General features: G+C 48.6%; 1 protein-coding gene across 1 annotated transcript in view; it reads right to left on the bottom strand.

Moving 5' to 3' along the window:
• Positions 1–22852, bottom strand: part of Jarid2 (jumonji and AT-rich interaction domain containing 2) — a 229633-nt gene extending 206781 nt beyond the window's left edge. Inside the window, exon 1 of the mRNA XM_046453524.2 lies at positions 22233–22852. Within this exon, the coding sequence (XP_046309480.1) occupies positions 22233–22277 (45 nt within the window). The 5' untranslated portion in view covers positions 22278–22852. The remainder of the gene's footprint in view (positions 1–22232) is intronic.
• Between the last annotated feature and the right edge of the window lie 1549 nt (positions 22853–24401).

Genomic DNA, 24401 nt, shown 5'->3' with positions numbered 1-24401 from the left:
AGGCTGCAGGATCACAAGTTCAAATCCAGAATGTCTCAAAATTTAAAAATAAATAAATAAAAATTAAAAACCAGGGATGTAGCTCAGTGGCACAGCACTTGCCTGCCAAGCACAGGAGGCCTGGGTTCCGTTCCCAGCTGTGCAGAGAAAAACATCCCAAACCTACACTAGTGAGAAAGGGACTGTTACACAGGATCAGATATGGGAGAATCCGACCCTGAGAAAATCCTAAGCAAATCCCTGGCAGAAGTGCTAGGACCTACCTGGCTAGGTTCCCTTAGCCCATGTTCCTACACCAATCATCAATGTCTATATAACTACTCAGGAAAGAAAGGGGCTGGAGTGAAGCTTAGACTCAAAGCCATGTCAACAAATATTCAATTTACTTACCCTTAGTGTAAGGGGCAAATCCTTTCTGGGGATCATGCCCAGGACCTGATTAGACCACTAATTTACTTCTAGACACTGACTAGACCCTGTAGTCTACATGGCCAGTGAAAGCACTTTGGACATACATAAATACTGCCTAAATAACAAAGTGTGTAAATAAACAGCTGTATCATCTACAGTGAACAACTGTATCATCTCCTCGATCAAGAAACTGGTCCACTACCCAAAATGCTGACAAATGAAGACAAAATAGAGAAGAGCAAAGTGACCAGGCATTCGGGATAATGGGTCCCATTCCACCACACAGCCAGGTAGACATGTCATGAGCGCCATTAAGGCCCATTTCAAATGGAAAAGACCTTGAGGCTCGCTCACCTGTGGAACACCTCCAGCCAACTCCTTTGTCCCAGAGGTGGGGTGAACCCAGATGGAAGTTACAGGAAGGAGGCTAGACAAGTGAGCCAGGATGGTAGCCAGGATGCCTTTCCAGTACCTACTTTACACAGATTTTGCTCCATGCTCTGGCCAAAACCATATATAAATCCTAAATAAATAACTATATAAATATCTAAGTCCTAAGCTGGCACACCAAGATGGGCTTTTCCATCAGTCCCCCTCCTGCATACACGAGTTCTGCCTCTTCCTGCTTAAATACATCCTGCTCCACTTACTCTCCCCTCCCGTGATCATCCGTGCATTTTATTCTTCAAACTTTGCAAGACAAGAACACAGAGAAAATTGGTGAAGTGGGGAATCTAGTCTCATCTCGAAACTCTGGTTTCACCGAAAGGTATTTTCAAATATCAACAGATTAAAAATCCAATGTTATCCTGTCAGAGGGAAAAAAAAAATCACTTAACCTTTCACAGCCCAGTGGCTGGGCCACAGTGGAGTGCCGGGCATTCCAGCAGGTTTTATAGGGGAGAGAGGGAATGCAACAGAGGGCTCTCATCCTGGAACAAGAAGTGGGCAACCATGTAACAACCAGTGACCGCCCAGGCCACCAGAGAGGATGGCTCAGAAGCCTCTTGATAACACTCAGCTCTCCAGCAAGCACACCCCATACAAGGAGGCCTCCGCACTTCCTGAGGAGGAGCGGCCGCTGGCATTGCCCACCTTGCCAGCCTTTGGCACACGCTCCTGTCTGACTTCAAGAGGCTTCACAAAAGAGTTATAGCCCCCAGCTTCCTTGACTTTAATTAAACTTGGCTTCCACTTCTGAAAAATCCTCAAGTTTTTATTTTGTTTTGTAGCCTCGCTAATGCTTTTACACGAGAGATGCTGTGTAAAGGAAAAGTAAATTCTTTGCAGCTGCGTGTGAGCATTCTGCCAACTGAAGCACAGGAAGAAGCTCTCCCATGTTAAAAATTTCCAACTGGGAGATTTACAAAACAGCAGGGGAGAATGGAAGGCGCAGAGGGAGACGTGTGCATGTGAAAGAGCTGCAAAAAGCTCCTTTTTGTGTGCTCAGGTCCCAGGAGCCTTTGGAGGCTCGTCATGCTTCAGTGAGGGCTGCCCCCTCCCACTCTGCCCCCTTTCTAAAGCCACCGTCCTCTCCACACAGGCTTTTGGGCTAAGTGCACATTCTGCAGCAGCACTTCTTAACGGTCCTTTATGTGGCCCCCACCTCCCAGGCCTCCCCAGGCCTCCCCAGCAGTCACTGGGCCACGACTGGATAACAGAAAGAAGCTTAACCGGGAGGTAGCAACCATTTTCCTCTGGCTAAATGAAGTCCCGGAGCTAAGCTGCACTCCTAAGAAGGAAATGACAATCACTCTGGCAAATGAACTTTTTTATTTCCTACTCGTGGCAGCAAGGTAACCTCCGTCGTCAACAGTCAGAGGTTCAAACGTGAGCTCTTCAGTCCTTGTTTTGAAAGCTATTAGGAAAATCTAGCTCTACTCTTTTCTAAAATGCTAATTTGGGTCAAACACGCTGTCTGGGAAGGTTTTGTTTTACATCTATATATTAAGTAATGGGTTTGGTGCTTTTCCGGAAGAAAAGTGATGGGGCCCCATCACCAGGCTCAGCAAGCAGACAGGCCCCCAGGAACACCAGCACCCCTCCCTGGGGGGGAGTGGGGGGCACGGTCTATTCTCTGAACAGTCCCTGAGTGAATGGGAGCCCCTCTGTGAACTCTGGGGTTAAAACCTAGTGGTTCCAAGCCAGCAGCCTTCTGGGAGGCGGCTGTCTACTTCAGGGAACCTATTTTCCTCCCACTGAATCCTTCTGCGAAGGCAGTCTATTCTCAGGGCCCAAGAAACCACCACGTCCTGAGGAGTGTGGGCTATGTACGGCTCCTTGGGGGACAGGCATGCACCCAGCCCAGGCACTTTCCGGCACAGACTCCAGGGGCACAGGAGCAGATGGCAGGCGAGCCCCCACAGGGTCCTCAGCAACACAACCAAGGGGAAGCAGCAGAGCCAAAGGGGTGGCCTTCACAAGGTATGGCGACACCATGGCCTGAAACAATCATCAAAAATTTGCTAGAACCAGCCTAACTCCACTCCAGAGTCTCCCTGCCTCTTACCAGGATCTGAAACCTGATTTAAGAATAACTTTGTACCTTCACCTATTTCGCAACCCACTCCCCTCCAGGAAGTACCAGTTCCCTCCTCGGACCCACTGCCTGTGCAGCAGTCTACCTACCACCAGCTGGTTAGCACCCAGCTCCTGATCAGGGGCTGCCGGTGTGCCATGTGCTTTTTCCTCCCCCAACAGACCTCTCAACTACCTTCACAGGAAAGGAGAGGGCAACATTCATCTGTCAGATACTGGTGTGCTAATCTTTTTTTGTCTTTTGGTTTTGTTTTGTTTTGGGTGGGAGGGGGAGAACAAGACCAGGACATAGGGAAGCCCAGGGCCTCTGCCTTTCTTCAGAGCACTGAATTCACTATGCACCCCCCCCCAAAACCAAAGAACGGGTCTGTTACCCACAAGATACAGCACGTCAAACATAAGATGTCAGACCCTGGGTCAATACTGATGCATGGGTGGGAAGAAGCGCCTCCAATGTAGACTGCACTCATGCTTATTGGACATCTAATCTGCACTCCGCCAGGGACGACGGGTGTCCCATTCCAGTAAGTAACACTAAGAACTCAAGAGCAGGCCCAGTCATCTCGGATACTGGGCTAGTAAGCTGGCAAGCAGACAATTACTGGCCAGCTGACACCCAGGCTGCTCATTACAGTGAGAAGGCAGGCCACCATAGAGGTCTCCTGGGGTCGTGAGATAACACTGACACACACAGATTAAAAAAGTGTTTCTCAACTCACCAAAGAAATTTTTAAAACACCCAGGGTGCCAGGCATGGTGCCATCCATGCCTGTAGCCAGCAACTCGGGAGGCTGAGACACAAGACTGCCAGTCAAGGACAGCTGAACAATTTAGTGAGACCCTGTCTCAGAATTAAAAACTGGAAGGCTGGGGTGTAGCTCAGTGGTATAAAGCACCCCTGGGTTCAATACCCAGTACTGCAAAAAGAAAAAAGAAACCCTGAGGTGAGGGTGCAGAACTTTCAAAAGTATTACAAGAAAATGTTTTGTCTCAAAATGACTCAAAAAAGCAGAAGGAGCTTTTAATTAAAAAAAAAAAAATCTGAAGCCCAAATCTATTACTAACTCACCAGCCAGGAGAAACAGGTTGGGCGAAGGAGGTGCAGCCCAGGGCTGCCAGGCAGAGAACAATGACCATGAAACTGCCACTTCCTTAGAGGCCCTGCAAATTAGTCCTTCCCCCGGGGGGGGGGGGGGGGGGGGGGGCTGCGGAATCCGCTGTCTGCTATTTTCCTTTCATTACTACTGTTCCAGGGTGTGCACGTGGGCTTCTGAGCCTGAGTGAGTGAGGGGCAGTATGGCAGGCAAGGTGGGAGGTGGTGAAGACATTGGCAAGGTAAACACACTGGCATTTGTCTCTGATGGAACCTCGCTGTAACTAAGAGGTAAAATAGCCAAGGCCAGGCAAGGCTCCCCCAACCTCTCCAGCACAGACGCCACGTGGACTTCTTCAGCCCCCCTTGTCCACAGTGGCTCAAGACACTTCCTAGGGTGAGGAACCAAGGACAAGCCAGGTGGCAGCTTTTTGAGATAAAGCTCATCAGCACTGAGCTGTAATTTGAAGCCCCTCAGCCCGGCGTCCTTTCTCCTGTGAAATGGGAAAGCACCTGAGTGCCTTTCAGTGGGAGAGGGGAGCAACCTATCCAGCACAGTGGGCTCAGAGACCTGCCTGGGACCAGTGCAGCCTGGCCACAGGTCACTGCAGCCTCCATCAGGCAGAATCCCTGGAGCTGGGAAGGGCCTGGAAATAAATGGGAGTAAAAGGAAGGGGGAGGAGGGAGCATGTTTAGCATGTGAGGCCCTTAATTCATCCCAAGCACCACAAAAAATAAAAATAAGAAAGAAAGGGGAATGGACAATTCAACAGTGCCCTCTGAAAGACCATGGACACCAGTACCAAACTCCTGCTTGCCCAGCCCCAAAGGGACAGAACATGGATGGGGCCCCGGCTACACCAGGAACTAGGAGTTAGGGTTCACCCTACACGGTAAGGCTGCCATCCAGAGATGCCCCGCAGAACACCCCTCTCACTGGTGGAAAGTGGCCTGTCCAGTGGGCCTTTACGCAGTCCAGAAGTGGCCTTCACGTCTGTATCCATGGGGAGAGGGAATTCCCAAAGCAATCTCACTTCACAAAATCGGATCTCACAGAGCCGAATCTGAACTGTCACTGCACAGGCATCTCAAGTGTCGGCTGACAGTCACACCGATTTGGAGCTGGGAGGATGTTAAGGCTTTAAAACCTAATTACGGAACTCTCAATAACTGCCTTTAAAACAAACCAAAAAGGGCTACAAACCTACATTTGGGATAAAGCACTGAAGGGACAAGAACTCAGTGCTCCAACCACATCCAAAGAGGGTTAAGCCCCACAGCAGACTGGAGCCCTAGCTGCTAAAAGACAAGGGCTGGGCTGGATCCGGCCAACATGACAAGGACAACCAACTGGTCCCGTTCCTCAGTCTTGTGCTTTTAAAGGCCAGACGACGTGCCAACTATGTTAAAGCTCCAACACACTAATTCTGTAAACAAGAACGGCCGCAGCCTGCACGCTGCACCCTGGAATGGATTCCTCAACTTGGCCCTCATCACTTATGCAGCTGATGAAACAAACACTGACAGCTTTTTTGCATTTGTAAAGGCCCCACAGCAGCTGTGGTGATCCCACCATAGAGCAATGAATTAAGCCCGAAACCCAGCTGGGTCTGAACAGAAGCCTTTTTTGCACAATACAGCAAGACTATCATTGTTAACCTAGGCATTATTGGGAAATATTCTGCATTACATTATAGGGCAGTTCTAACTCAATTCTTAAAATTAGCTCTAATAAGCAATTTTAATTTTAGTAGGAGGGATGTGGAGTTTGCTTTTGAAACGGCACAAGTATGTGTGTAGGTTATAGGTGCACCACACAAAACCAGCCCCGAAGAACACAGACATCCAGTTAAACAATGCCAAGTTTAAAATATTAACTCCTGCGATGGTCTCTCCTCCCTCTCTCACACACACCCCGGACTTCTAAATGGAGGTAAATATCTTAACCTAATAAATTCTTGGCTACTCAGCCACTGCAGAGAAAATATGGAATACGGTCGTCTATAAGGCTCCCCATTAGGTAGGCCAAATTAATGACCTGAGTCCACTGTGGAACTCAGAGCCCGTCCCTAAAACACAGGAGGGTGAAACACACACACACACACACACACACACACACACCATGATTAAGCACCATTAGTATGAAGTTTTGGACGATGAACCGGAGCCCTGGTAATAAATTTAAGGTTCAAAACACCAACAGAAACACTGGTATTTGGCTTCCTATCACCAGGAACCAAAGAAAGGGGACATCCACAGCAAGATGCCCCCTCCCCCGCCCCTTCACAGCATGCTCCCAGCAACAGGGGGCCACGTGCCCTTCTGCTGGCTCAAGCTTTCTCTGAAAGCTTCCAAATCCACAAAAATTGCCAATAAAAGACCAGAACATCTCAACAGTCTCGCACCTAAAGGGAATAATAAATCTGTCCAATCAGAAATATCAAAAGAAGATGTGTCAGTCGCCATCCGCCTCCCATTTCTTCAAGGAGTTCATTAGGAAGGGCTCATATTCTTAGTATTTTTGGTTTAACAGGCTTGGAAGGAACAAGAGCATCAGGGAGAACTTCCAAGTGAACAGTCCTCCCAGTCCCCACAGTCTTTTGACAATGGATGTCGAGAATCAAAACTGAAGGGCAGGGGACTTCGGTAAGGAAGGACACTCACCACACACACACAGGAGCCAGGCCCTGGGAAACCAGAGCTTTATGCATGTTTAGAGCCACAGCCAAAAACACCTGAGCACCACAAAAGCAAATCTTCCCCGGATAAAACAGGAAGTGGCACCAGAGAGAGTGGAGCAGATGGTTCCAGCATTTCCAGTTTGTCAAGTGGTACAGAAAAGAAGGTCAGTGACAGTAAAGAGAGGCGGTGACAGTGAGAAAGGTTAGGGCCCACCCGCCAAGCCCAGAGCCCCAGAATGCTGTGTACGTGCAGGCTTCTCTCAGAGGGCACCAACACACATGTTAACAGGGCCAGACGGACACAGGACACCACCCCAACATCCAGCAGCTGATGGGGAAGCCGCACACTGCTGCTGAGTGCTCAGCCATGAAAGGGAAGGAAACACTGATAAACGCTTCTGAGATGCACCCACATTCACGTGAGAAGTCAGGCACACCAGGCCACATATTGATTTCACATGATCCCATTCATGTGAAATATCCACAATAAGCAAATCCTCAGGGACAGAAAGATGAGCGGTTGCCAGAGGCTGGGGGAACCAGGGTGAGATGGGAAGTGACTGCCGCTGGGTATGGAGTTTCTTTCCCGAGTGATGAAAATGTTCTAAAATTGATCATGGTGATGGCTGCATCTATGAATATGCCCAAACCCACAGAGCTGTTTAAAAAAGAAATCACATTCACGTCCAAAATCACTTAGGAAAAGACTGCCGTGCCCAAAAGGCCTCTCATCTTGGTTGAAATGACCACGAGCATGCCAAAGAAAACACAACTGCCAACAACTGGAGCGGCTGGGAGTAGGAGGACAAAAAGAAGGCTAAGGGGCTGGCGGCCGCGTTGCTAGGTCAGTCACATATTAAAAGGGCCTCAGAGGGCGGGGGTCTAGCTCCGTGGCACAGTGTGAGACACTGGGTTCAATTCTCAGCACCACATGTCATACATAAAATAAAGGTCCATCAACAACTAAAAACTATTTTTTTAAAAAGTGCCTCGGAGCCAGTCATCTCAGCCCTGGGGGCGGGAGGAGCGGGGAGGGAGTTCAGATATTCCTACCATCAAGGGTCCCAGCTATGAGGGAGGCTCAGGCAGGAGGATCATTAGCGCCCAGGAGTTTGAGGCCAGCTTCTGGCAACATGGTGGGGAGCCTATCTCAATCAGTCAAGAGCTATGACAGGTGACTTTATCCTCCCAACAATAAAAACTGCAACTTCGGGTTTTCTATTCCCCTGAAGCTATATCGTGCTAAATTAAGAGCAGGAGAGTCGACCATTTATAAATAGATATTAGGTGCCAGAGTAGATCCCTTAAATTATCTTTCCCTTTTTTTTTTCTGTGTGTGGGGAGGATAACTAGGAATTGAACCTTGGAGTACTCACCTACGACAGCCCTTGTATTTTATTTAAGATAGAGTCAGGTGGGCACAGTGGTGCACCTGGGGAGGCTGGAGGACTGCAAGTTCAAGGCCAGCGTCAGCAACTCAGCAATGCCCTAAGCAACTTAGCAAGACTCTTAAGCAACTTAGCAAGTCTCAAAATGAAATATAAAAAGGGCTGGGATGTAGCTCAGTGGTAAAATACCTCTGGATTCAATACCTGGTACCAAAGAAAAACAGAAATCTTTTAACACCCAGCTGAGAGAATTTTGTCATTGATGGCATGGAAGAAAGCAACCAGGAACGATATTCCTTGAAAGAAAACACCATCCAAGGCCTTCGTGGGCCATGCAGAAGAGAAACAAGTTGTTCTGCACAGGCAAGGTGACATCCTCTGTGCTTTACTGAGGTGACCTCCACATGCAAGGGGAGAAAAAAGGTTCTGGTACAATAGATACTATTAAGGTCTTCATCGGTATTAAACAGACTGTAAGTAAACAATGTTTGGCTGTAAAAGCTTTGCAAGTCAAAGATAATGGCCTTCCTTGGTAAACTGACTGTTCTTTATAATCATCATTATTTATACTCCCAAGGGGCTTTTGCCTACTGCTCCAATAAATCTGGAAAGAAAAAACATGACCATTTCAGCAAGTCTCACGGATGCAGGGGAACAAGGTTGGCTAAGGAGAAAATGCATTTCATCCTGGGGTATGAGAGGGTCAGTACTGCAATGGTGTCACTTAATTGGAGCACGGAATTTCAGATGAGAGAGATAGGGGACAGCTTCAGCTCCTTCCAAATCAGACCCATCCTCCCCACCGCTCAAAGGCTTCAGCCTGCCAGGGCCAAAAAAAAATAAAGACACATTTGATTAGCATCATTAGCAATCTCCCGGATCACAAGTACGGTGAGCAGCACTGTGCACCTTGGTACAACCCCAAGTTGCAGAGCACACACAGCAGGACTCCTGCAGGACCCAGGAGGCTCTTCATCCACAGGACGAGGAGCGGGGGGGGGGGGGGGGGGGGGGGGGGGAGTCCAGCAGAATGAAAACAAGCATTCCCTGACCTCTTCAACTTGGCCATGGCTTAGGTACGCCCAGAGCCCAGACTCTGGGACAGGAGGCAAGCCAAACATGTTCCTCAGTTAAAGGAGGTTTCCTTCCACTGTCAGCCACCTTCAGATTCCAGCTCCGTCTCAACCACAATGGTTTGGAATCCTAACCAGAGTTTTGAGGATTACAATGCAAAAATGAGCATTTGAAAACATTTTTAAAGACACAGACAACTGACTCATGCGGTACACCCACCAATCTCTCCCTCTAAAGTAACTGAGTTCAGAAGTTCATTATGAAATCCAGACCCTCCCCAGCAACCCCCTGCACTGTGGAAAAAAGTGATAAACTGCATTGGCATTTAAGAAGAAATCTGATCTCTGCCACTCAAAGATGTAATCACCACTGGGGATTACTTTCATACATCTTTAAAATTCTTCCAGATTAAAAGTTCTTTCAGGGTGTCAGTACAAACACTAAAGTACTACTTAGCAAAACTCGCCTTTAATTAAAGTTTTGGGTCAAGTTTTCAAAGCTGAAACAAAGGGGGGGGACCCTACTCAGCCCCAAACACTGCTGCTGATTTTAGAAAGACAACTACCTACTGCCCATAATTTAATCTGCTTGTCACTTTCTGCGTTTACAAATTGAATTTTAGTCAAACAGTAGCAAAAATTATTTGTTCCTGGGATGACAGCTCGTTGTGGCCCTAAATCCTTTTACAAATGACAACATGTAGCACACTATACTAACTATATTAGTATATATACTAACTATATTAAATAAACCCACCTCAAAAACAAAAGCCTGAAACCAACGAGTCCCAGTGAAAAGGCTGAAAAGTGGCTGAGGCAAAATAGGCCAAGATGGTGGTGCAGGTCCTCAGCAGACCTGTAACCCAGCAGCTCGGGAGGCTGAGGCAGGAGGATCCCAAGTTGAGGCCAGCCTCAGCAACTTAGCAAGGCCCTAAGCAACTGGTGTCTCAACATAAAAAATAAAAAACGGGTTGGGGATGCGGCTTAGTGGCCAAGCACCCCTGGATTCGATTCCCAGTACCAAAAATACAACAGAGCCACACTAAAATAATTAGGCCATTAATAAGTTGGGGTGCTCCTGACTTCCACCATGTTCCTCAGACCCTAATTGCACAGACAGGAAATCTTGGTAGAGCCCCAAAACATTTCAAGATCATCCAATATTTGGAAACCAGGGCTGGGGCCAGGTGCAGTGGCGTACCCCTATATTCCCAGGGGCTGGGGAGGTTGAGACAGGATGATCGCAAGTTCAAAGCCAGCCTTGAACAGTGAGGCACTAAGCTACTTAGTGAGACACTATCTCTAAATAAAATACAAAATAGGGCTGGGGATGTGGTTCAGTGCCCCTGAGTTCAATCCCTTGTACCCAAAAACAAACAAACAGGGCTGGGGACATAGCTCAGTTGGTAGAGTGCTTACCTCACACGCACAAGGCTCTGGGTTCAACCCCCAGCACCATTAAAAAAAAAGGAAACAAACCAACCAACCAAGCCCACTGTGCACTGGGCATCAAGGGCAATGGCCTCTACCATTAGCAACATCAGTCTAAAAAGGAGCTGTGCGGCACGTGGAAGGCCAGGTCTGGTGACATCACGGCTCCAGCAGAGGCAAGACAACATAACCACAACCCTTCCAGGCAGATGAGAACCATGTGCTACCAATTTCACTGGGCGCCCAGACCACGGCTCCTTATTAAATGCCTTCCATCCACACTGGCTCTTTCATCCTCCAACATCAAGACCTTATTACAAGCTGAAAATAGAACAAACGCAACTTCAGGGCTTGGGCAGAGCAAGAATGGGAAAGGGGGCAATTTGGGTAAAACCAATAAGCGTTAAGTTCCACCTCATCTAAAGGGATGTCTTGACTAGGGAATGGAAAGGACAGGCAAGGAAGTTCATCCCGGAGCACTCTCTTAAACACAGCAGAGGAGCGTGGCTTCCCAGCCACACTGGAATCCCATCACATGCTCACAATCAGGGAGAAAGAAGGAACAACCCACCAGGCTGCACCTTTTCTTAAGACAGGAAGAGAAAGCTGTCACTGAGCACCCAGAGCAGACATCCTCTTCCCCAGATAACCAGAGTATGCTGTCACAGCAATGACCCAGGCTGTTCTCTCCTCGACCTTGAACGTGGAGAATTACAGCCACAAAGACCTGCAGGACTTAGAATAACCCAGATTTAGCTAGTGACAGCTTGCAAAGCACTTCATATGTTCACATATGATCTGCCTCCCCCAAAATGACCCGGAAGGACCAACAATGGTGTTGTAATTCTTCCCATCTTATAAAGAAACCCCAAGATCAACAATACACAAACAGCCGAACCCTCAACTTCAGCCTGACTCCAAGGCTTCCCGCAGGGTTCTGCACCCCTGCTCATTTCTCTCTCAGGATGAAGGCACCCTACTTTCAAAAGCAATGCCAGGACCCGGCAGCAAACATTCCAAAACAGCCACATAAAGCCCACCTCACAAACAGGGCTGAAGATGCAAACAATGGGATTTGTGGTCTACTCTATTACTCCAGTAGCTCCCATGTCCCCACAAAAGGAGGAACCTCATAAATATAAAAAATGCCATTGTACCATGACCCCTGCTCTCCCCTTCCCCACAGCACCAGTGCCCTCTGACTAACAGCACATTGTGTTCTTAGAGCAATTTTGTTTTACAAAGCGTTTTCACATATCTTATCTCATTTAGTTCTAAATGCCCTGAGAGAGGACAAGGAAAGCAAATAGAAACTTAAATAAAACCCAACTGACATCTTTACTACTCCTTACAAGTGCCTGTATTGGTTTTTAAAAGCCAACAAACAAACCAACCCACTGGCCTAACACACACTGCGTGTGGAAACGTAAATTAGCATGGTCTCCTCCAAGAAGGCAATGTGGTACCAGGGACCAAAAGGTAAACACAGATAGTTCTGGCTCAGTAACGCCACGCTCCGGACTTGAGTTACATGCGAAAAATAAAAAATAAATAAAGCGTGCTGCAAGATACATCATTTAGTACAGGGGCCCTAAACCTGTGGAAAAGCCATCAAGGGGGACAGGTCAAGTGACATACCCGTGAAACAAGTGCCTGGAAGCCATTAGAAATTACTGTATTTTGATAACTGAGGTTAAGCTATAACAGCAAAAAGCAGGTAACGGCTCATGTATTGTGAACTACGCATGCACAGTAGAGGAATATCTAGTAGGTGATTTCAATAATTTTCATCTGAGTACTTGATCACAGGCCAAACACCATTTTCACAAGAGGAAAATCGAGTGGCTTAATGAAGGTTTAAGGTTCGGGGATTACACGTGAACTTTATTTTGCATGAAAATGAATCAATTTCTGCAGTTACCATGGACAACTAAGAACGCACCTGGAAAGAGGAACAATGTCAAAGACCAGTCCAAAGCAGGCAACTGCAAAGGCCTTCTACTGCTGGGTCAGGGACTGGATTTCACACCACGGCTGTGAGGGGTCATCTGACAATGTAGCTGGGGTTCTCAGCTTTAAAATGAGGAGTGTGAAATTCTGATTCATTAGCTCCATCTTTCTCAACCAGATCCACAGCAATTCTCTGTGGCTCCTAAGTAGCACCAGGGACTGCATACCATCTCTGACGTTAGCTCTCACCCACCATGATATAAAATTCAGCCTCTACTTTTGTGGAAGTTAACAGGGTGCCCCCGTCATGTCAGCAAATAACTCCAGCACCCAGAAGTAAGTGGGTGGAGCCCAGCCAGAGAAGAGGAGCTGGCTATGAGGGCAAAAAGGTGACAGGCTACGCTTAAGGCCTCAGGCGGATCTCAGCCAGTTCCACCAGAACTTGCAAAGTTAAAGAGAGGCTGGACTCATGAGAAGCCCAGAGTGTGGAGTGGGTGGGGACAGGAAAACTCGGGGTACAGCAAGAAGGGCTTGATGAGGAGGTGAAAGGCAACTTGGTTGACACACGGTCCTGAAGGCCACAGGAGTCACGGAAGGATGTGATCAGACTTTCTATCTGGAGGATTATTCCTCAAAGATCTACTCTAAACACCTTTGGTTAAACATCTGTGCAAGGATTCAGTGCCACTCTAATCTTAATTCTCAATCTATCCCTCTTTCATTCCCCACCCAGAAAAGGCTGGGAGTCAAATACTAGCTTATAAAACAGAAACTCACATTCAAAAACATGGTGTGCAGGTGGGAGGTGATCATGTGACCTTTTTTCCCTAAGAATTAGGAATTGAACCCAGGGGCACTCTATCACTGAGCCACATCCCCAGCACTTTTATTTTTTATTTTGGGACAAGGTCTCCTAAATTGCCTAGTCTAGTCTCAAACTTGGAATCCCTCTGTCCCAGCCTCCTCCAAGTACTGGGATTACAGAACCACCCGCACAAGGCTTCTTCTTATCTTTAAACTCTTGCTCAAAATCCCAGTGTACATCTGTTGCTTGCTCTGAATTCACAGGATTCATTTATTTCTGAGTCAGCAAGGAAGGCCACCGGCAGCCTAATGTCTCCAAGTTGGGGATCTCCAACTGTGTGATAATACCTTTAGCACTTGCGCAGCAGTATGCAGTTTACAAAGTGCTTTCACATCAAAAATCTCCCTAGTTCTCCCAGCAACAAACCTGGCAAGTACACAGAACAAGCTTTTTTTTTGGACCAGGGATTGAACTCAGGGGCACTCAACCACTGAGCCACACCCCAGCCCTATTTCATATTTCATTTAGAGACAGGGTCTCACTGAGTTGCTAAGCACCTTGCTGTTGCTGAGGCTGGCTTTGAACTCTGGACGTGCGCCACTGCACCCCACTTCTCAGAAAAATCTTTCTGGATGAGGAAGTTCTCAGTGAGGTTGTTTAGTGCCCGACGACACACACTCAGTTTAACAGAGAGCCGAACCTTAGCTCACACTCCCAATCTTGTTCATTACCAAAAAGTCCCCGGTACACTCACAGCAAGCCTATCCGAAGCCTTTCATGCCCAAAGCCCCCATATTAGTAGTAATAATGCATATACACAAAGCCAGCGCTCCACTGCCCGACAGAATAAGCATTGATTCAGCACCCCTACAAACCTGTGGAAGGAATAAATGCAAGAAACACATGTCCAGTCCTAATCCCTTCTCATTTCCTCCTGGCACCTGTTTCTGCCCCCACAGGCACCAAACATTTCAACAGCTGGCAGAAATGAGAACCAAGAGATAATATACATCACCACTCTAGACTGAGCCCTCCCCAAAAATGGAAGTTAGGAAACAATGAGAAAAAGCTACCCAGATTAAAAAGAAAGCAATAAAACAGATGCCAAAAGATCTCCCACATTCAGGCATCAGAAACATCTGGGCTGCTGTTTCAGTATAAAGTTTGAGGCCAGCCTCAGCAACTTAGGGAAACCCTATCTCAGAACCAAAAAAAGGGGAGAGGTAGCTCAGCGGTTAAGTACCCCTGGGTTTGAGACCCAGTACCAAAAATATTTTAAAAAGCAATAACACAAATTACAGGTGTGATGGCACACCTACAGAGGTATCACAGGTTTGAGGCCAGCTTGGGCAACTTAGTGAGGACCTGTCTCAAAATAAAATTTTAAAACAATTCTTTACTCAGTAGTAAAGCAATTGCCTAGCATCAGGAGACCCTGAGTTCAATGCACAGGACACCCCCCCAAAAAACAAACAAACAAACAGCACAAACCAGCCAGTCCCAACAGGTACTGGGATACCAGCTCTTCTTCCAAGGATGACTCAAAGAGACAGCCAGCTGGGGATAAGCGGGTAGCTCCACCAACTGGTGCTTCAAAAAACAACAAACAGGACTGAGGGAGGGGGCAGAAACTCAGTGGAAGAGCACTTGACTACCATATGGAGGCCCAGGGTTCATCCCGAGCCATCACCAAACCCACACTTGAAACTGACACTCTCCTGGTTTGGGGAAACTGGAAAGGGGGAAAAAAATCATCTTCACTTCCCAAACTTTCTTAAGCCAAAAGCCTCTCTGAAGGCTGGCAAAAGCCCTTTACGACCTTTTCTCCCCTTTGCAGAGCTACATGGATCTTTCATTTCACCTACTTCATCTGAACTAAGAATCACAGACAACAGGGCACAGTGGCGCTCACTGTAACCCCAGCTACTCACGAGGCTAAGACCTGCCTAAACAATTCTCAAAATAAAAAGTAAAAAGGACTGGGGATGTAGCTAAGTGGTAAACGCTTCTGGGTTCAACCAATTTGGAGGAAAGGGGAAGACAGAGGAAGAGATGCAGGCTTTAACCATATGAACAGACTTAGTTTTCCCTTCTGTAAAATGAACTCAAAAGCCCCTTTTTTTTCCTCTTGTGAACTTGCTATGGAAACCGTCCATAAATGTGGGCGGTTATTTCAGAATTGACTGAGTCTTCACAAGGCTTTCAAAAAAAGGCCAGTATTGTGTGGCAGTTCTGTACAATCACAGTGCTTCTGGGGCATTTCTTCAAATAGCAGAGGGAGCCCCCAGGGGAGATGGGCAGCAACCTCACAACAGTGAAACTGGGCGTAAGACAAACTGGTATAAGTGGAAAGAGCCCTGGTCTGCTGGCTCAAGTCTGGCTACACCATGCCGGCTGAGACTACATCTGCCTCTGTACAACACAGGCCTTTCCTGCCCCAACTCCAAGAAAGCCAAGCCGATGCTGGGCACAGTGGCGGCACATGCCTGTAATCCCAGCTGCTTAGGAGGCTGAAGCAGGAGGAATCAAGTTCAAAGCCAGCCTCAGCAACTCTCAGGGAGGCCCTAAGCAACTCAATGAGACCTATCTCAAAAATATAAAATATAAAAAGGGCTGGAGATGTGACTCAGTGGTTGAGCACCCCTGGATTCAGTCTCCAAAACAAAAGACCTGGAGTGATGGCACACACCTGTAATCCTAGTCACTCAGGAAGCTGACAGAAGAGTCCAAGTTCAAGGCCAGCCTCAGCAACTTAGACTGTTTCAAATTAAAAAAATAAAGAGGGCTGGGGTGGTGGCTCAGTGGTGGAGCACTTGCCTAGCAGGTGTGAGGCACTGGGTTGGATTCTCAGCACTGCATAGAAATAAATAAAAGTCCATTGACACTAGTATTTTAAACTGGGGGGCACCCCCTGGGGATAATTCAGTAGTAGAAGACTTGCCTAATAGGGTAAAGACCACATTTTACCTATGCCTACACAAATTAGATGGAATATAGTTTATGTTTGAGAATTAAGGCTAAATGTTTCTACATTTAGAAACACCATTCTCAAGAGTAACAGGGATAAAAGTTGGCTAGTTGGGGCTGGGGATGTGGCTCAAGCGGTAACACGCTCGCCTGACATGCGCAGGGCACTGGGTTCAATCCTCAGCACCACATAAAAATAAAATAAAGATGTTGTGTCCACCGAAAAATGAAAAATAAATATTAAAAAAAAAATTCTCTCTCTCTTCTCTCTCTCTCGATCTCTTTAAAAAAAAAGTTGGCTAGTTAATGGAAAAAAAGTTTGGCAGGCAAGAAATTTTTATTTAAAAAATAAGATTACTTTTTTTTTTACCTTAAACATACAAACGTGCTTTTGGTGGCTAATCTTTTCATATAGAGCTATGGTCTTAGAAATAAGAAGTATGAAACTTCTTTGAGGGTTGTTTCACATTATGCTTTTTAGCATAATGAAAAAGATAAGTATGTACCTGAAGTTTGGGTCTTAAAACAATGATCGGGGTTTGGGGATGTGGCTCAGTGGTAGAGCACTAGTCTAGCATTCTGGAAGGCTCTGGGTTAGACTCCTAGCCCACTAAAAAAAGGGGGGTGGAGGCAGGGATGAATTACAAAGCAGTGCATGTGGAAGAATCCAGAAAATTTAAAAGCCTTGTTGTTTTAGGACTTTTATCAAATCTTCACCCAAAACAATCAACTTGGAAGTTTTCATAGAAACCAATTCTGTTCACACTTATTTCAAGGTTTACATAATATTTAATTGCAATTACAATAAGAAGCCCAACTGGAATAAGCAGATTTGGGAACAAACAATTGACACTTGGCAAGCCTTCTGGGTGGGAGCCAAAGAGGACAGAGGGACATCCCAGAGCTGCCCAGTGGCCAGAAGCTGTGTACTGGGGTATCAGCCAGGAAGTTCTGCACCCAAGGGCAAGTAAATTGGGTAGGTGGAAGGTGGTTAGGGGAGGCGAAACTGTAATCCTGGGGAAGCCTGGACCAGTAACATGAAGAGGACTGAACAATAAAACCAGAATTCAAATAAAAATGTCAAGAGTCTGAATGGACACACCATCACGAGGGAGGGCAGAACACTAGATTAAATTCACCCCAGGGATGGGAATTCAGCTCAGTGATAGAGCATTACACGTAGCATGAGGCGAGTGAGGACGGAGGTCCACCCACAGCACACACAAAAAAACCCTCCAGTTTAGCCTTTACCAATGTTTATATAGTAGGATTAATATGAGTTTTCCCTTGTCTTTTTTGAAAGGAGAAAAAAAAAAAAGTCCTACTTTTTCTGCTTTGAATGTAATAGATATCAGTTATATACTCCAAAAGATTTTCTCATTCTGAAAAAGGAAAGTTAAAGTAAACTTTGGAGCAGGGTATATCTATTAAGATTGGAGTATTTCCAAAGCACTTGGAAGTGAATCAATTGCCCTCAATCCAGCAACAAGGACTGGTTTAACCAACTATGATTTATACCCTCTAAGTACAAAAGAATTCAATTCTGGTTGGCTATTTGGGGCAGTAGTTATGAGGACATACAAGTCTAATATTAGTTACAGAAGGTAATGACCCACGTAATAATAAGCCAAGCTGAACTTTTCAAAGTTATTTTCTATTTTGAATTTTAGTGACATACTTTGTACTTGACTATATTACTTTTGTCCCCTCTCGATACAGCAAGTGCTTTTTGCATGGTCATCATTATGCTAAAATGACTCTGCCTTAGACTTGCCATGGGCAGGGCAAGGTTTTTCACTATTAGAAACAAAGAGAAAGAAAGCCATGTGAACACCTCAGGAAAGAAAAAATGTGGCAATTAATAAACTTATGCAAGTTCTACAATAACCTTATGACAGTTTTTGTTAAAGAGGTAAAAATAAATAAATAAAAACCAAAAAGCTCAGCCAGGTATACACAACTGTAATCCCAGTCACTCTGGAGGCAGGAAGATCAAAAGTTCAAGGCCAGCCTGGGAAACTTAGAGAGACCCTGTCTCAACATACAAACAAAAGAGCTGGAGATGTAGCTTAGCAGTAGAGCACCCCTGGTTCAATCACCAGTACAACAAAAAACTTATAAATCCAAAACACTTTGTTGGGTGTAAATTCTTTTTCATTTTTTTCTTTACAACTCTATGTAACTATTGTAAATTCTGCCTTTGAATCTTATTAAGCAAACTTATTCCAGTTTTTAAGTCACGCTGTAATTTTAAATCAGGAAACTAAGTGCTTAAAACTTACAACTTAATGGTACAAATTCTGCTTGAGCTGTCCTAGAAATCAAACTGGTAATTGGTTTTCACCACCACTGCATGAATCACATCTTCATGTGGCAGAGATTTATTTCAAGCTCATACCTGCTGTAAAACTAAGACCAAATAGTTGTGAAGCCTGGCTATCCTGTTATTCTCCCTAAGAATAATCAACCATGTAGTAGTGATGGAAATGGGAGAAAACATTCGCAGAGCAAAACAAGCAACTGTTTTATTGTCCAAGAGGACTGGGGCTCTAAAAGGCAAATGTTTCCAGTTATTTAAGGTATTGTAGTGGGAGTCCTGCCCGACACAATTAAGACGAGATTATGTTGCAATTTACGAGCTTCTCAAGGATGTCATTTAATAAGAAATATAACAATCATTTCTCCCAAAGCCTATCATCTACAATCACACCCCCAAAGTCTGCTCTGCTAAGGCAATAAAGTAAATGGCACTCGGCAAGCATCTAAGGCTTTTGAGACCAATTGTAGGAAACATGCTGCCTTCCACCCGGTTCAACTAATAAGGCCACCTTACATATAAAGAAGCACTCTCTTTTACATCTTCCATCCACAAGATCGTATCAATGACTTAGTTAATTAACAAAGGCAGGTATTTTCCCATTTTACAGAAAAATGAACAAGACAGAAAGCGAGCCATTTGTTCTACTGAGAAGTTAGCCCAGAGCACTTTCAGACTCAAGTCCTGTGTTGGGCTGGAATTGTAACCCAATGGTGGAGCTCTTGCCTAGCATGCACCCATGGATTTGATCCCCAATACCGCCAAAAAAAAGTTCTGTGCTCTTCTAAATGGACAAATCCTCCCTCACTCCGCCCCGGCCCCCCCCCCCAAAAAAAACCACTCCATAGGCAAAGAGCCGACACAGCAAGAGAGCCCCTCCACCTGAGGCTGCAGGGCCACCAGAGAAACAACAGTTGCTGCCTTGAAGCATCCCCTCTACAAGGCATCCGGCCACATCCTGCAAGACACCCCCAATACGACTTAAAGTGACAAAGTGGACAAATGCAACACACGGTCCTTCCAGAAAGGAAAACTTTCCCCGAATGCAGTTTCCTTCGTTTCCATTAGTACTGGGTGAGGTGACCACAGTGGGAACGCAAGACCGACCATCAGGAGAACTGCAAGTGAGGAAGTGAAAACATTCCTGCAGAAAGGAGGCGCCTGCTCCCTGCTCCCACCCGCTGAGAGGCTCCAGAACCAGGTCCAGAGGCACAAGTTCGGGGACCAGAGGCCCCCCATTGCTCACCTGGCGGGGCGTGCGTCGTTTCGGGGCGGAAGGCAGAGGCCGAGCGCATCCTCTTCCTCCTCCTCCTCCTCCTCCCACGCCGCGGCACCCGTGCGCGGAAGCCCCCGCCCCCGCTCGCTCCCTCCTCCCCCGGCAGCCCCGCAGCGCTGGAACCTCCCGCCCGACTTTTGACGTCACGAAGGAGGAGGGAAGGTTCCACCCGGGCCCGTCCCTTTGTGACGTCACAATGACAACAGAACGCGGCCGGGAGCGGCCGGGGACCGGGAGCGGCGGGGGGCGGAGGGAGGGGCGGGGGGCGGAGGGAGGGGCGGGGGGCGGGGGCGCGCGGCGGGGGAAGGGCCGGGGGGCGGGGAGGGGGCGCGCTGACGTCTCGCCGGCTTAACCTGTTGCTCTCGAGACTGCGTCGGCGCCGGGGGGGCAGGGCGCGGGGCGCGGGCAGGACGGCCGCGGCCGCCATGCTCGGCCGTGCGCACGGTGGGGGGCGCCGTGCAGCTGTGCGCGGCGCGCCCCCTCCCCGGCACGCCCCCGCCCCGGCCCCGCGGGCCGCGCCGCCCCGCGCCCCACCCACTCGCCGGCCCGCCCGCCGGCCCGCGAGCCGGCTCGGGGCGCCCGGTGCCTGCCCGCAGCCCGGAGTCTGCCCTCTGCAGGCCGCGCGCGCGCCCGCCGGCCCCGGCCCAGCCCGCCGCGACCCCCGCGCGCCCTCCCCGCCGCAGCCGGCTCGAGCACGTCGGGAGCACCGGCTCCGCTCCCGCAGCGCTAACTCGCTCCCAGCCTCCCGCGGCCGCCGCCGCCACGGGCTGCGGCCGGACGCCCGGAACCGACACGACCAGCTGGTCACTGGCAACAAAAAGCCCACCCCACGCTGATCTCCAACTCAACGCGGTCCGGGAGGGGAGGAGAGGGGAAGGGAGGGGAGGCGGTTCTTGTCCAAGTTCTACCCCATCTGCTTTGTAGCTGCATCCGAAACGGACGTGCCCCGGGAAGGCGTCCACGCTCCGAGGCAAGGTTGTCTCCTTGCAGTTTCTACAGCCCGAGTTTAAACTAGCCCTTTGCATTCTACCCAGCCCTCTGCAATGCGGATGTATTTTAGTTCTTAAATTCTTTATGGACCAGCTTTGTAAGTTGAGCTTGATAATTTAGCCTTGCATTTCTTTCATAGTTGAAGTTTACGTATCTAGATGGAATCAACCCTCCAGAAGAGGCATTCAGCTTTTCCATTAAATATATTTTTTACAAAACCACTGCCCCGAAGGTCATCTCCCATTACACACTTCATACTGATCAGAAAGGAAAATATTAACATCAATTTGTCGAGTGGAGTTAAATAAAACTTTTTTATAACGTTGTATTCCTTGTGTATGTTCATTTGACCTTTTTTCTTTAAAAAAAAAAATGAGTTCTTTGCTTTAAAGCATGCAGCTAATCACCGATCACTAGAGAGCATATTTGGTTAATCCCTCGGTCCCCCTCTAGCTCCCTCCCCTCAAACTTAAAAAAAAAAAAGCCACCATACACAAAACAAAAACAATCGCCATGCCAATCAAAACGTAGCTGTACTATGCACAAAACAAATTTAACTATTCCAAACCATTTAAATCTCTGAATAGTCACCTAATTTCAGAAAGCCAGCTAACAGGGATAAATTATCTGTAGTCGTAAATGCATTCACAGACATACTTAAAAACATTAAACCCAGTGTCTTTTTCTCCTAAAACTGGAGACCATGAATTTTTTTAAACAAAACCAGCCTCATTATTAAAGTCAATCCCAACAAATGCATTCGCTGTAACATGATTCCCAACTGGTTCATGGTACAAACCAGATAAGCCAAACGACCACATACATTAAATTTCATGTGCCAGTGCAAGGAGAAGATCGCCATAATCGGACCCTCGATTGCAACTTAAAGGGTTTCCAGCACACACGCCTTACACGATTTTCCAAATAGCATTAATAATAATAACATACGCTCATTTGCATGCAAAGTGCAATATGGGGCCAAATCCGCCCGAGAATGCAGTTTACTTACATTACCGCAGCCCCCCCACCCCAAGCTCCACCAAAATCCCTTGCCTTTCATCTAAAACTAGATTATGTTTGTGTCATTCGAGGTCAATTTATTCACTTGAGGTATCTCTACACCAATCTGTTTTTTTCAACCAAACTAGGCAGACACGACTTTGCCTGAAAAGCCCTCTTTCAGAAAAGAAAGAAACAGCCTTATCGGACGCTGTGTTTAAAACCCTTCAGCTGCAGAATTATCTATAAACTTGACATTCACAGCCATTGCTTAAAACTGCAAGTCAAAGGATGTGTTGTTAGGAGCACTTACGTATTTCTTCTGAATGATATTCCTCTTGGGTCTTTCCTTGCTCATTCTGAGATCCAAATGCTGATTGCAAAAGGGGACAATTGCTTCATGAATTTAAAGCCGTCAGAAATTTGCAAAAAAATATCCTGGTGGTTTTTATTGTTGTTGGTGGTGGTTGATCTTGTAATCCGACTTTTCTTCCTCTTCCCCCAAAGCCAGATTCGCCTTGAAATAAATCCGAATTTGGGAAGGAAAAAAAAAAGAGCCAAAGACGAACGAAGCAAACAAAAAAAAAATTCACTTTAGTAAAACACTCATAATGGAAAATTTCCCCCGAAACACATATACACAAAAAAAAAGAAAGAAAAAAACCGACGCCCTTCACTCCCCCCCTTTTTCCTCCAAAAACTACATCAGCGAAACGTGAAGGTCCTTAGTGTCTGATCTGTAGTTACATCTTGGAAAAGAAAAGGGAAAGATAAATAAAAAATGTTGGAAGTCACGTTTGTGCTGCAGCAGCAGTGCGAGCAGAAGAGTCAACTCCAGCGGCGGCGGCGGCGGCGCAGCACCACAGCGAGGGCTCGCCGAGTCTCTTTTTTCCAAGCCCCCTAACCAATGAGAGAGAGGCTATCCAGCCCAACTTTAAATGGACTCTGCTTTTATACAAGTTAGGGCTCCTCGGGCAATTCCCCACCGCACGCCAGCCGAAAACTCCCACAGCTGAGCCACTGGGCGCCCGCCTACCCCGGCGCCCACCGCCCCTGGCCCAGTCCAGAAGAACCCCGCAGCCCCGTCGACCTGGCACCAGGAAACCTCGACGAACCCTTCCCGGGCAAGGGTTCCGGCGTCGCTCCCACGCCGAGCCCGGGCGTGGAATTGAGAGAGGCTCCCTAGCTCAAGGCACGGCACGCTCGGTCGCTCCACCTCAGCCCCTTTTCCCTGCTTGCCGCTCACCCCACAGCCGCCACACGCGAGCCCCCGCCACTGCCCTCGCGTCTACCTGCAGCCGGGCAGGTGGGTACCAATGCCCCAGGACGCCCGGCCCCGGGGACAGCCGCCTATTCCCGGGGCACCTTAGAATGGTCCCCTTGATCTTCTGGAAGTTGTAGTCCCCCGACTACAAAATGGCTATGGCCACGGGAGCTGAGAACTACAATTCCCAGCCTGCCCCGCGGGGCCTGTCACTCAACTCCCCTCCCTACTCTCCGCCCCCTCCCCTCGCTGGCCCTGCCACAAACGCTTGGACGTGTCCCGCGTGCGACACTGCTAGAGGCTGGCTCAGGATTGGTCGGCGGGGCGTGTGGTCCGCGAGCGAGGAACTCCCCACGCCGGCCAGCCCCCGGCCGGCCCGGCCCCCTCCCCCGGCGGCGACCGCCCCGGCCCGCGCCCCGCCCCCACCCGCGGCGCGAACCGCCTGTGGAATCGAGGAATCGCGCGCGCGCCGCCCGCGGCGGCGGGGGAGGGACGCGAGGCTTCCCCGGGGAAGGCCTCGAAGCGTGGCGGCGCGGGGGGCGGTGTCAGGGAGGGGTTGGAGCCCGTCCTAAGGAAAACTGGGCCACGCACCAAGAGGAATCCTCGGTGCGAACTCGTTGATCGGCGGCGCCTGCTGCTTCTGCAGTGCAGCCGGTGTCACCTCAGGACAGCGCCTCGCGTCTTTGCACCGAGCGGGCTGCGGGCGGCCGGGGTGGTCCGAGGTCGTCCTTGCGCGCGGCCGCAGAGACCGGCCTCCCCGGCTCGGCCCGCGAGCGCGCTGGTGGCCTGGAGTGACGCCCTGGCCGCCCTTAGAACACTGACGGGGATCTGGTGTCCGCGGCGAGATTAAAACGTTGAGGTGGAAGTCACCGGAATACGGAGACGGGGCCACGCCGACCAGCGCAGTGGGACGCACCGGGGACCCCGGCGCAGGGCGCGCGGCCTGGCCCCACCTGCCCTGCCCTGCCCTGCCCTGCCCTGCACCTGGCCCCCGAGGCCGAGGAAGGAGCAGGCCCTGGCGCAGCTCGCGGGCCGCGCCTTGAGGGCCACTTGCGGACGCTCGCGTGGCCCTGGGCATTGTCCGAGCCCCGCTTCTAGCCGAGGCTTGAAAGTAGTGTCTCCAGCGATGTGTTGGGCGAGCCTCTGGGTGAGAGGGGACACCCCACGCTCCCGGCCCACGGGCCTCGTGTTTCAGCCTTGGTGCTCCCCGCTTGCTCC

This window comes from Marmota monax, unplaced genomic scaffold (assembly GCF_021218885.2).
Source record: "Marmota monax isolate L192 unplaced genomic scaffold, Marmota_monax_Labrador192_F-V1.1 WCK01_AAM20220418_F8-fsc00029, whole genome shotgun sequence".
Taxonomy (NCBI): Eukaryota; Metazoa; Chordata; class Mammalia; order Rodentia; family Sciuridae; genus Marmota; species Marmota monax.
The sequence above is the reverse complement of the archived record's forward strand: the minus strand, read 5'-3'. Positions and strand labels throughout refer to the sequence as shown.